Consider the following 12,361-nt stretch of genomic DNA (forward strand, 5'->3'; position numbering starts at 1 on the left):
GGGAATTAGAGTGATTTATTTAACCTAAGCACAAATGCTGTTTTACTCTGTCTTGGCTCATGCAGCCTGCTGCCGTACTCCGGAGCCTTGTTTGCTGGGTATGTATAAAGCACTAATAAAAGTGTCTAATAATAACCCTGGGGAAAGATGTTTTAAAATGTGTAACCAGCTGTGAGTGTTAGTTCTGTGTGGCTCGAGACTGAAGAGGCTTCAGCAGCTGCTGGTGCTTTAGGGTTCTGTAAAGGTGTTTTCAGAGAGTACCTGGGCAGCCGGAAAGGGTGAGGTGATGGCGTGTCTCCCTCAGAGCGGAGAGGGACCTGCCTCACAAAGGAGGTCATTTTTTCTGGGGAAGGATGCTTTTGGGGAGAAGGAGCGCTTTGTGCTCAGCAGCCGGTGCACCACAGACAAACGTCTCTTATTTTCTGGGAGGAAAGCTCTTTGGTGCTGGATAAGGAGAACAAAATGCCGGTGCTCGGGGGTGCTGCAGTGCCCGAGTTTCAGACAGGTTGCAGGAGGCTGTTAGAAGTGCCCTGGGATGGGTGTTTGCAGTTCCGATGGCACTTCTTGCTTGCGTGGATTTTCTTGTGCTCTCCACTACACAACCCTCTACGTTGAGGGAAGACTCCCCTCAGGAGTCCGCTGAGATCAGCTGGCTGTACAGTAGCCCTTTTCTGCTGGCAGACAGAACCTGTTCAGAGTGGTTTCTTCCTTATTCCAAATTTTCGAGTATTTTGTCTCAGAATTGCTGTTCAGAGACGGGACCCTGGCTCAGCTGCTGGATTGGGGACAGTGTTGCCGTTCCAGGGACGGCCATCTCCAGGCGCCGGGGTCTGCTCCTCTGCATGGCAGGCAGCGGGGAGGAGCGACTGTGAGTGGAAGGGGACGGGCAGTGAGGAAGGAGGGATCGGAAGAGGAAGGAGGGACTGGAGGAGGAAGGAGATGGGAGAAGATGGTGGGTGGACAGAGCGGGGGAGCAGTGTAGGCCCTGTGCAGCCGGTCGCCTGTCATAACACTCCATGCTGTACCCTCTCCCCTTCTTCACCGATGCTGTGGGGACAAGTCTGGCCCACGCAACATGTGCCATTTCATGCACAGACTTTTTGCTGCCAAATTTAGGCTGCAGGATTGCAGAAGGCTTCTGAACGTACAGCAGCAACATAGAGCCAGAGAGGTGGTGGGGCTAATGCGGCAGCCTGAACTCTCTGAGGGTCCAGTTGATGGTTTGTTATCCTTTTGTGAAGACTTAGAGCCTGTTTCCATCCCTTCCACAGCAAAGCCTCTTGTGTGCAGCTCAGCCCTGTGGCAGAAGATGGAGGATCGGAGATCCCTGCACAGCAGCATGTGTCAGGGGCCAGGCAGAGCCGTTTCCCTGTTGCTGCACAGGCTCTCCAGCTTTTCCTGCTACTGCAGGGAAGGGCGTTGTAGCTGCGGCTGAATATGAGCCCATGGGAGAGCTCAGGATGTATCCCAAGGCCTGCAGAACATGCAGCGTCTCTGACTGCTGCCCCCGCATCACGGCCGTGGTCTTGGCTATGTGAAAAGCTTGCTTTCTGGAGGTGGGTAGAGGAAGAGCCTGGCATTTCATCTTCTGAGATGTTTAGCGAAGTGTGAGAATGCTGGGCTACAGGTTTGGAGTTGAACGTTGCAGGATTTTAATGGCTTACTTGTTAATGTGAAGTTTTTGTATAGGATGCACTGGTGGCAGTCAGTAACAGAGGCCACAGTCTGCGCCGTGCAAACGGCAGGACCTTGTGCCTAGGTCCCAGCCTGGCCAACACAGCAAGAGCAACCACAGCTCGGGATTTCAGCCCATAACGGGGGAATACTCTGAAGGCAGCCTGGGTGAGAGCTCTCTGCCTGGCTCCTGCCACCTTTCGTGGCTGTGTAAGGTGAGCTTTGGGCTGTTTTCACACCCTCCCTTCCCATCACCCAGCTGCTTTAGGTTGAGCAGTGGTGACTAGGAGTGAGCTGTGGCAACAAGGAGAGGAAGGGAAAGCTTCTCATGCGGCCTGGTGAGTTAATCCTCCACTCCCTTGAGATACAAGTGTGAAGGAAGGTTGTGCGAGTGCTGCATCCCTGAATGCCCACTGGGAATTGGTGGGGTCTTGGGATGATGTAGCCCACGTCCTGCACTAGCCCAGGAGGCCTCGGGGCTCTGGGAGCTGTGGTTATGGCGTGAACTGGAGTCCCACCCGCAGCCTGAGCAAGCCAAATACCCAGCAAGAGACCTGCTGGCACCGGCGTGTCTTTAGCATCTGCCCAGGGCAATGCGAGTAGCGGAAACTTGGGGAAAGCAGAGCACCCTCCTCCCCAGCCCACGCCAAGGGAGCAGGGCTGGAAAGTTCACAGCACCTGGCATTGCCAAGAGGCCCGTGCGCCCAAGAGAGAGCCAGGAGCCTGTCTGAGGACGGGAGGTAAATGGCTGGTTTTTTCTCATTGAAAGGGGATCCTGTTGCTCCTGCCACAACTCCCACCCCCTCAGATGGGGAGCAGCAAGAGGAATTGGTTCCTGAGAAGCAGTGAAGGGTTTGAGGAGGTGAGGGAGGTTTCCAGCAGCATGACACAGACTGTCTGGGCAGTCCTGCCGCAGGTCGGCAGTCTCTGAGCCATTTCTGGGCCGTTTCTGAGCTGACTGCGCAGCCGCTCGTCCTGTTCGCTCGTACATACAAGGCCTGTCTTGACCACCCAAAACAAATGGGGCTGTTGGGGAGCACAGATGGTCTCAGGGGGTTGGTGCAGGCAGCACAAATGGGTCCCGGATTTCCTTGTACCACCACCAGCAAAGCCAAGAGGGAAAGGAGGCGTTCATTGATTGAAGCAGAGAAGTTTCGACAACTTTTCCAGTTAACTGTACCTTTAAGTTGCAAGGAGAAATCAAAGGGAGGGGGAATTCATTCACTGTGTGAACCAGCCCAGATGAGCAGTTCGTTTCCAGCGGTGGCTTTTGCCTGGTTTCAGGTAGAGATTGCCTCTTTCTTCTCTCCACCGTCCAGATCCCTCTCCCTCTTCTAGCACTGACACATCCCACCCTCCTTCCACCAGCCTGACCGTTCCCAGCTCTCTGCGCCGTGGAGCAAAAGGGAATCTGAGAAGTATGAGGGTTGAGAACGCCCTGGGAAATAAAGCGAATTCTGTCATTCCCACTGGGATTCTGCATGTTCTCCCAAGCATCCCTTCCCTCTTTCCTGGGAAAGAATTTTGAATTGTTGGATGAATTTAAATTTTATCCCTGGTTTTTAACTGGATTCGTTTTGTTTGTGGCAAACTGTAGATTTCTATGACTTTTTGTCTCAAAAGTATTTAGAAAATGTTTCGGCATTTTCAGAATGTGAAATCAGTTTTTGAAAGGAGACAATGGTTTTGTTTCCAGAGGTGGACGTTTCTGTGGTAGAACAGAAGGCGACGCTTTTGGAAATGGGATGAAAATCAACAAGGTATTTTCTGAGAAGAATCAGAAATGAGAGACCTTTCAGAGTCACTGAGTGCACAGTATGCTGCTGAGGCAGAGGGAGGAACTTGAGATGAACTGTGGAGACCTTGGTGGTCACTGCATGATGGATGGAGATGGGAAGGACACAGAAAAGACTGGTCAGCAGTGGAGTCAGGCAAGGGGAGAGCTAGAAGAAAGACAACACAGGTTTATGGTGATAAAATAGCTGAGAATATAACAGGAGGAAGGTAAAGCAGCTCAGTGAGACAAAATAAGCTGAGAAGGAAATAAGAGGATGTAGTGAAACAAGAGAGAAAATGAAGGTGAGAAATGTGGTGCTTGGAGGGTGCTGGGTGTATGTGGGTGATTTGCTTCCCAGTGAGGCTCCCTGTAACTGAGCTTAGGGGAAGAATTGTTCTGGTGGCCACGCGGAAACCTGCTTCTAGGGGAGCTGTGGAGTTCGTGGACTTGTCTGGGAGCAGAGGAGAGTCCTTGGACTGCAGCAGTGAAGGATGGATTGCTCCGCCACTGTTGTCTCTGGTCAAGGTTACTACAGGCAGAGATGGCAGAAGGGAATGCATGTGCATGCTCATGGTGAAACAGCACATGGAAACCTGGAAGTGTCCCAGAGAACCATGGTGTGGCACCTCTACATTTCAGACTTTCTGAAGCACCTGAGGTGTACGGGACTTTCTGTTCTCCCAGCTCTTGTTGTAGGGGAAGGGTCTCCAGCAAAGCAATGGGGCAAAGAACGGAGGTGGTGGCTTTGTTGGCTGCCCTGGCTGCAGCACTGCAGCTCTTCTGACCCTGCCAGGAACCTGTCAGCAGCCTTCAGCAGGCTCTTTGAAGTGAGACTTCTTTCATTAAATTAATCAAATGTTAATTTTGACACTTGAAGCGGGGGAGTCAACCCACTTAGTTTGAGACATTTCCATCCGAGCAGCCCAGGCTCCATAAGCAGCAGAGGCAAGTAGGTGCATCTGTAACACAAGTCATCTGACATTGAAATATGTATCTAAGGGGGATGGTTTGCACACATGTGGGGTCGTCTCCTCTCTGATAATTATAAAAGAAGTCTAAACAATGAGATTACGTTGTACCTCTTGTGGCATTTTACCACAACTGACTATTTCACGACTGATGATTTCAGCAGAAACAGCCTAATTCCCCTGTCCTGAAATTCCTAAGGGTGACACTCAGCTGCAAAAGTCTTCCCTTTTTCTCACAAGCACAGTTACTTAAGTACAGCATTTACAAACTTCCTCACTCCAGCACAACACAGGAGTAGCATCACCAGAAAATACAGTAAGGTAAATAAAGCATTGAGCACAGCTCCTCCAGGTGGGGCTGGCTCCATCGTTTCAGAGGGCTGTAGGTTCTGGGAAGGGCACAGCAGGGTGTTTAACCTTCGGCATAGAAGTGTAGCGTATACAAACCGTTCCTGGTCTCTTTTATGTTTTTTCCTCGCAGCTTTCTGTAGCCTTCTGATGAATTCTGGGTTTTGCTACCTGAGATAGACTTCTTGCAGATTATAGCCGAGTCAGGCTTGCGCTTTCCTGTGTTTTGGTTCTTCCGTCCTGGATGCTGGTGCTTTTGCTTATTCATTGATACAGAATATATTTTTCCCTTCGAACATAGATACAGATTTCTGGTGTGTATATAGACCTTGCTCTGTGTGTGTGCCAGGCATTCAGATGCACAGTTGTTTATATGCCAAACGCTTGCATTCGTCCATTCTGCTGTTAGGAAAGAGAATGCCACAGTCTCGGTGGTGGCAGTGTGCTGGTCTGTCTGGAGGTATAGAACCGAGCTGCAATGTTAACATAGTTCAGCTACTGTAGTTGGATATTACATCTGTCAACTAATGCGCTCAACTAAATCTGTTTAAACGAGCAACTGCAAACATTTGCTATTAGGTTAATTCAGTGGAAAAAATGCACCTTCAACATACTTGTTAGAACAGAACGAAACGTGTCTTTCGGCTCGCGAGGGAGCTCTGCGCCCAGCTCTTTCCTGACTCCGGCTCATCCATATTACTCTGGCAACACAGCTCTCCTGCTCTGCTCTCGGCCTTCTGGCACAGCTCTGATTCCTGTGCTTCTTCCCCTCCGCCTCTGCTTACCCCGGCGACTTGCTGCCGCCGAGCCCAGTGGCACCCACCATTCCCCAGTCTTGCTGCACTTGTTGACAGCCACAAAAGCCCCCACGCTGAGCTCCCCCGTGGCACTTCTCCATGCCCCAGCTTCTGAGCAACAGGATTTTTCACAACCTGGTGCTCGTCTTACTGAGGAAAGGCAGCAGAGACTGCAATTTGTCAGAACTGGATATAAAATGAATTCACCGTGCATTACTTTCCAGGCTTAAAAAGAACAAGAGCATGCTTAAAACAGCCTGCAGCAGGCAGGAGCTGGCAAACCCCAGTCAGCGTGCAGCCTCGCAAATCTTTGTGCAGCTTCACTGAGATCCTCCACCCACACACCCCCGCAGGTGCTTTACTTTAGTGCCCGAGCTGTCCCTCTGCCATCCCGGGCCTTCTCGTGGCAGTAAAGTGAAGTACGTGGAAAAACGCCCGACCCCAGCCCAGGAAGCAGTGACGTGCCCCAGCGCTTTCCCGGATCCCAGCCCGAGCCCTGCGGGTTCGGTTCTCGGGAGCCGCTGTGACGTGCACACGTGGGCTGAGGGGACAAGGGCCGGGCCCTAAGGCGCTGCCCCGCTACTGTACGAACTGAAGTATGCACGTGTGCTGCTTCCCTGCATACTCTGTATAATTCTTCTGAACTGATTTCTCCCAAACAGAGCCTTACACCTGTGGAGCTTGTGGAATCCAGTTCCAGTTTTATAACAATCTCCTGGAGCACATGCAGTCCCATGCAGGTAAGCTGGGCACTTCGACTCGCTTAAAGCGGAGAATTAAATTCTGCGCTGATGCCTGACGTTGACCCCGTTGTGTGTCAATAGAGCTTTTTGTGCTCACGGTTTCCAAAGCCCCAGTAATTTCACCTGCAGCAAAACAGATACTCAAAGGCTGGAGCACACAGCAGCGGCTGCAGCAATGCGAGCCTCAGCTGTGTCCGAAATAGCGCTCCTTGCCCTAGGAAGGGAGGAAACGTGCTCTGAGCACGTCGAGCTCCTCATTCCCTTTATCCAGAGTAATCTAGGGAATGCTCATTGCGTAAGCATTAATGGGTCGCTCCTACAGCAGATGGAATCCCTCCTGCAGGAAGGGGAGTTCTCGCTGAAGCAGAGGAAGCAGCAGTGCTTGCAGGGCAGCAGGGCCTTCGCCCACACGGGTCTTTTTCTGTGCTCCTGTCTCCTGGAGTTCTGCAGAGGACTGAAATGTGTTCTCAGGAGAAGAATTCGCTATTTCAGCAGTTCTGTTCATTTCCTTCTCAGCTCTCTTCAAAAGAAAACTCTGAGGAGTGGCTCCACTACTTTGTTTCTAAGCCACTTTTTTGGTCTTCTATCTCAATACATAAACGACAATTCTAAAATTTCAAAGCCAAAGTTGTTTCAAAGGCAGCGTTCAGAATATTAAAACAAGTAGAAACAGGATTTTTTTTTACATTGGCAGAATTTTTTTCTTTTTTTCCTCTTGAATGAAAATTCAAGTGAGTTAACACAGGTTTACAAATTAACTCGCCTTTGACAGACCTGTGTTCTCCGACAGACAGCGGCTCTGTGGAGATACACGTTCAGTATCCGCATTTGCCCTCGCTTTACAGGTAAGACCTGAGCAGAGTGGCACGGAAGGACAAGTGGCTTGAGGAAAAGCGTAGTTTCTAGTCTTTAACAGTGCAATTCTCATCAAAGTTCTTACCTTGTTCTGTGTTTTAATTTTGGTCCTAATTTTAATGAGTGTCCCTTGAGTTCTGTGTGGTTCCTCGGTTCCAGTTCAGTTCTTAGTGGTGAATCTTAGTGTAGGCTTTGCGTGTTGTTCAGCAGCTGCTTTATTTATCATCTTTGTAATGTTACGAAGAGACATTTAGGGTGATTTGGTATGAGATGGTATGAGTTTTGTGGATGTTATTCTCTGTTAGAGTGTAAGCTGGTTAATGTGGAGTAAGTGGACTTCACGGCACACCGAGGAGCGGTGCAGCTCCGCTGGGGGCAGCGGCTGCTGTCACTCCGCGGTGTTGGGGCCTGTTCTTGCTGTCTGTCAGTGGCGGTTTCTGCTTCCCTCCAAGCCACGTCCCAACCATCCTGTTCCTTCTTCTGGTCTCTCGTGCTGAAATGCAGCATTTTGAGTTACAGCTCTTGGTGACGCTGAGTAGAGGAGCTGCAAAGGAGAGCCCAAGGCTAAGGTGTCAGAGGAGGGGAATGGCAATTCACTGGCACGATGTGAGCTGTTGAAAATTTTAAGCTAGTGCTGTCTGCAGCTTCTTCCTTCTCTCTTCTTTACAAATGACCCGTGGCCTCTGGGCTTGTTCACCTGAGTTACTTTGGACACAGAACAGGGCTGGAGGGAGCAGGTATCTGTGATCCAACTCATGTAATGTCAGCAGGGATACATTAAAGGGTAAGTCCGCTCTCCCCAGTTGAGGATTACTCCTGTTAAACTCTATTTTCTCATCTCTCCCTGCTGTTTGTAAGTCCCTGTCTTCTGCTTGGCTGCCTCTTCCCGAATGTCTCACGCATAGGACTGTGTCCAGGATCACCTCTGCTGGAATTAGAGAGTATTTCATGAGTAACCTTGACTTTGAGTTTTAAGGCTACTAAGTGAAGTGGTTTTGTCCCTGATTATGTTGGAACTGTGAATGAAGCAGTAAAAAAAAACAAAACACAAAAGCAATCCTTAGTTATCCAAGTTTACTTGGAAACTCAACTTTGTTAAGGTACAAATGACGGTGACAGCAAGCTTGTCCAAGTCTTCTTTGAATGCGTTCTCCAGGTGTCACCGAGGCTGCCCCAAAGCTGTGGCCTCTCTTTGCGTGGCACTTGCTACTCCTTTCCTTGTGCCTCTTCCTCTGAAGGGAGCAGCAGCCGTTCCTCCAGATGTGTGCAGCTGGGGGCGAGCGGCATGGTATTTGCTGCTGTGGGGTGAGGGCAAAACAAAATGCAGAGGTGTGAAAGCTACAGCCAGCGTCGGTGGGTGTCCGGTTCTGGATGTTGTGCTTCAGCAGAGCAGCTGCGGAGATTACACAGGGCTTGCAGTTGCCCTCGTCACAGTTTGTTGCCTGTCAGAGCTTGGGAATTCCCATATCCAAGAAAGCAGCATTGGCACAACATCTCCGAAGTCTGAGAGTGCAGAGACCCTTGCGGTAGTCAGCAGGACTGGTGACATGGGATCCACATACCGAGGGCACTGGCATAGTAGCGGTTTATACCAGTCCATATGCCTGGCTCAAGGAACGTTTCACTATGGGGATGCAGAGATACAAGAAGCCCATATGGGTTAAATACACCCTCAGTTAATGTGTTCAGGGGTCCAGTTTGGCTTATCAGGTCTGATGCAAGGAGCAAATCTCCTCCAACTAAACATGGTGCATGCACTGAGCCCCTCTCGCGAGTGACTGAGGACAGAGAACGTGCTCCTGGCCTCAAGGAGCAAAAGCAGGGACATACTGGCTCTTGAGTCATTCAGAGGGCTGAGCCTGTAGGCTAGAAGGTAGTAAGGAGAGATTATAGCTCCATAAAGCAGCTACACAATGAGAAGAAGCAATTAGAATGTAAATTGGATGCTGAGAGGCCGAAATAGAACAGCAGAACACCAGGCAAAGGAATTTGTTCTGTAATTACACTGTACAATATACAGCTTTGACTCCCTTTAGAGTACTTTGTTCAGGTCGAGTGCTACCATATAATGCCCTTCCTACAACCTAGAGCTGAAAAAATGAAAGGACGACTAGGCTGAACCTGGATTAAAGGATTGGAGGCGTGAAGAGGAGTTAAAGAACCATGATCTGTGTAGTTCACAGACTGCCTGATAAGGAAGATGAGTCTGAAATGCACAAATCTCATTAATGCCATATTGGACGCTGGCAGATATTTGTACATAATAAATCCCCTATTATTATGAAGTAAAGTGTTGGGGGGAGGAAAAATAGAGAGTTTCTCCTGCGCCACACGCCTCACCAAGACAGGGAAGGCCTGAACCATGAACAAAGTTGGTAGGCAACATCCAGCATTTTCCTTTGCCTGCCTACAGATGTTTGGAGTTGAGGACGCTGGTGGCGTTAGCTCAAGAGCAGTTAGTCTGGGCAAATGCTGGGGGAAAAGTGATGTGTTGTATCTGATCTCTGGCATTCACTGGAGCACCTCCTGCTCTTCCCATCTCTTCCACACCTGCAAAGACCGATGTCTGACCACAGTCCTGAGCACGGCAATGCCACCAAGTACCAGCCCCAACCAGTGAATTCCCTGGGCACATACTTGAGCCAGTCCCAGTCTGCCCTGGTACTGCCATATCCTGGATTACTCTGAGGTATTGATCCGGTCCGTGGCCAGTGCAGTGCCCCCACCTAATAATAATAACTGTGCGGTCCGTGGCTGTTTATCAGCAAGGTTTGAGGTTTGTGGATGCCCCAGCAGTTAACATCCAGCGCTCCTTAAATTCGAGAGGACTTGCTTGTAAGGAAGAGAGCGCTGAAGTTTCATCACATCGTTGCTTGTCTCTAGATCCTTGCTGGTCTCCCTTCTGTCCCAGGTCATGGCCGCTCCTGAAAGAGAGCAACTTTGCCCCCTCCTGCTTGTTCTGATGGGCAGCCCACTGCTCTGCCCAGCACCGGATCAACCCGGGCTGCAGAGCAAAGCGCCTGTGTGTGCCTTCAGAAGGCATTCCTCTAATTGGTGCTCTGCTGGCTGGTGCGCTGGGGCAGGATTCATTTCGCTGCAGGCTGGTGTGCCTAGGCTATAGATATTGGCACCTGAGCTGGTCAGCTCGGACTCGCTTTATAATCAGTGGAGATGAAGTCATTGACTCCAGGTGAGTTCAGAGCATGATGGATCTTATACTACAAGAGACATCTAGTTCTGCTTGGGTGACTGAATCGCACTCTTAAGCCTGTTTTGCACCACTAAGTGTAAAAGGAGCGTCAGGGAGCCACTTTGAAGAGAGCGGTGTCTCATGGAGGTGTCCAAAATTAGGTGAGATGAGCCCAACTGTGATGAGTAAAGGACCTGCGTTGCCTTCTTTGGTTTTAATTCCATCCTTCTGTTCTGCCTGGTCATCAATCTCTCCATCTTTCTCTTTCGTCTTCCACCTCTCTTCATTGTGCACTTTATTGTTGCTTCACAGCCTGTTTCAGAGCCCAGTTTCATACTGAAGCATACTAAGAACTAAAAAATATCCTCTAGAGGGTGGGGAGAAGTTCTTGGGGCACAGGAGAAGAAAGAACATGGATACGATACAGAATTTACTCACCTTGACTGCATGTCCTTGAAAGATCCCATTGGATTGACAGCCAAAGTACTTAGCCCAGTTACGTATGGAGAAGTGGGAGCACGAACACAAAGGCCCCTAGGGCCGCTGGTATCTGCAGCGATAGGAAGGAGCAATCTCTGATCACACTCCAGAAACATGGGTTTTTTTGTTTCCAGTCGGAGGCAGCAGCGGGCAGCCCAAGAGGCGATTGGCCCTCTATCTACAGCGGGAGGAAGCCACATATGAAGATTATAAAAAGATCCTTAGATACAGAGGAGCTGAGCATAGATTGGAAAACAAATTATTTAACAGTAAAGAAAAGGGAAGCCACCTGCAGTACAGAAAGAGGCAGTAAAACAAAAGAAGGATAAATGTTTGTTACGCCTCCTTTCATTTCGAAAGCAAGCAAATTGCACGAGTCAGGCTGCACGAGGAACATGTATTCCTCCTGGTGCGCAGCGTGAGTTGACTGGGAGACATTTCTCAAGGTGTGCTGATGGCACCAATGGCACCGATGCACAGAAAAAGCCGCTGGCGTTTCAGCCACGTTCTGGGAGGTGATGGGTTGCAAGTCCAAAGACACTTTTCAGGGTTTCTGAGAGTACTTTGCCATCTCACTGAAAACTGGTTAAAGGCTACAGAGACTGTAGTATGCTGTTCCAGAAATTAAGGGAACCATAAGTAAATGCTGAGCAGATGGGTACTGTCTCCCCTTCTTTGTGCTTTAAGCATTATTATCTTGTGCTTCTAACAGCTCCCTGTCTCTCGCCCCACAGCTGACAACGAGAACAATATTGCCTCTAGCCAGCCCAGATCGCCTCTAGCTGTCGTTGAAGAAAAGTGGAAACCGCAGCTCCAAAGAAATAACGCCAACAATAGTACGTAATTTGCTTTTCTGTCCCGGGCTTACCTGTCCGCTTTGAACAAGTGACTGTCAGAGTGGGTGCAGCAGTGATGGGCAACGCACAAGGCCCCTCTCCTCACCTGACTGCTCTTGATTTCATCCGTAATTCCTGTCCTGCCTTGCAGAGCAGAGCACCCATTCCCATTACAGGAGTGCTCGTGTGCAAAAAGTACTGGGAACCCTGGGGAAGCGGTAGGAAAGGTTTGTAAGGAAGATGCATTTGGGAACTCCCAGAAAAAGTTAACTTCTGATCTAACATCAGACTTCCTGGCCTGGGGTTAAAAAATTAATCTAGTCATCGTGGTGGGACATAGGCATAACCTGTCACTCGCTGTGCTGACAGGCAGCCAGCGTCTGGCTTTATCCCCAGCTCGTCCTGAGAGCTTGCGCTTCACCACGGGAAAAGGTAAAACACAGCCCCGTGGGAAATGGGTTCTGAAGCACTTGAGCCTGAGCAGCCTGGGGGAAGGGTGATAGAAAAACATGGTGCTTTTATGTTCTGCTCTGGCCAGAAATGAGATTCACGTTGCCCAGAATCAGCCACACAAAGTGGGGTTGCTGGATTTCAGAGGAAGAAATGGAAACTCGGGCTTCAGCAGTGTTTGAGGTGGCGGAGGGAGTTATATGCTTCACTGAAGCAACTCCTCTTAAAATAACTGTCTCAAAG

The 12,361-nt window shown here is 49.8% G+C and overlaps 1 protein-coding gene across 17 annotated transcripts in view; it reads left to right on the forward strand.

Moving 5' to 3' along the window:
* The window catches only part of ZNF618 (zinc finger protein 618), a 171,539-nt gene that overhangs the window by 149,240 nt on the left and 9,938 nt on the right, over nucleotides 1-12,361 (forward strand). For 15 of the 17 annotated variants that reach the window (XM_054220261.1, XM_054220266.1, XM_054220262.1 and 12 more), the window contains 2 exons: nucleotides 6,227-6,304; nucleotides 11,567-11,668. In XM_054220261.1, the coding sequence (XP_054076236.1) occupies nucleotides 6,227-6,304; nucleotides 11,567-11,668 (180 nt within the window). The remainder of the gene's footprint in view (nucleotides 1-6,226; nucleotides 6,305-11,566; nucleotides 11,669-12,361) is intronic. The other 2 variants (XM_054220268.1, XM_054220273.1) reach the window with 1 other exon arrangement.

Source organism: Rissa tridactyla, chromosome 14 (assembly GCF_028500815.1).
Source record: "Rissa tridactyla isolate bRisTri1 chromosome 14, bRisTri1.patW.cur.20221130, whole genome shotgun sequence".
Taxonomy (NCBI): domain Eukaryota; kingdom Metazoa; phylum Chordata; class Aves; order Charadriiformes; family Laridae; genus Rissa; species Rissa tridactyla.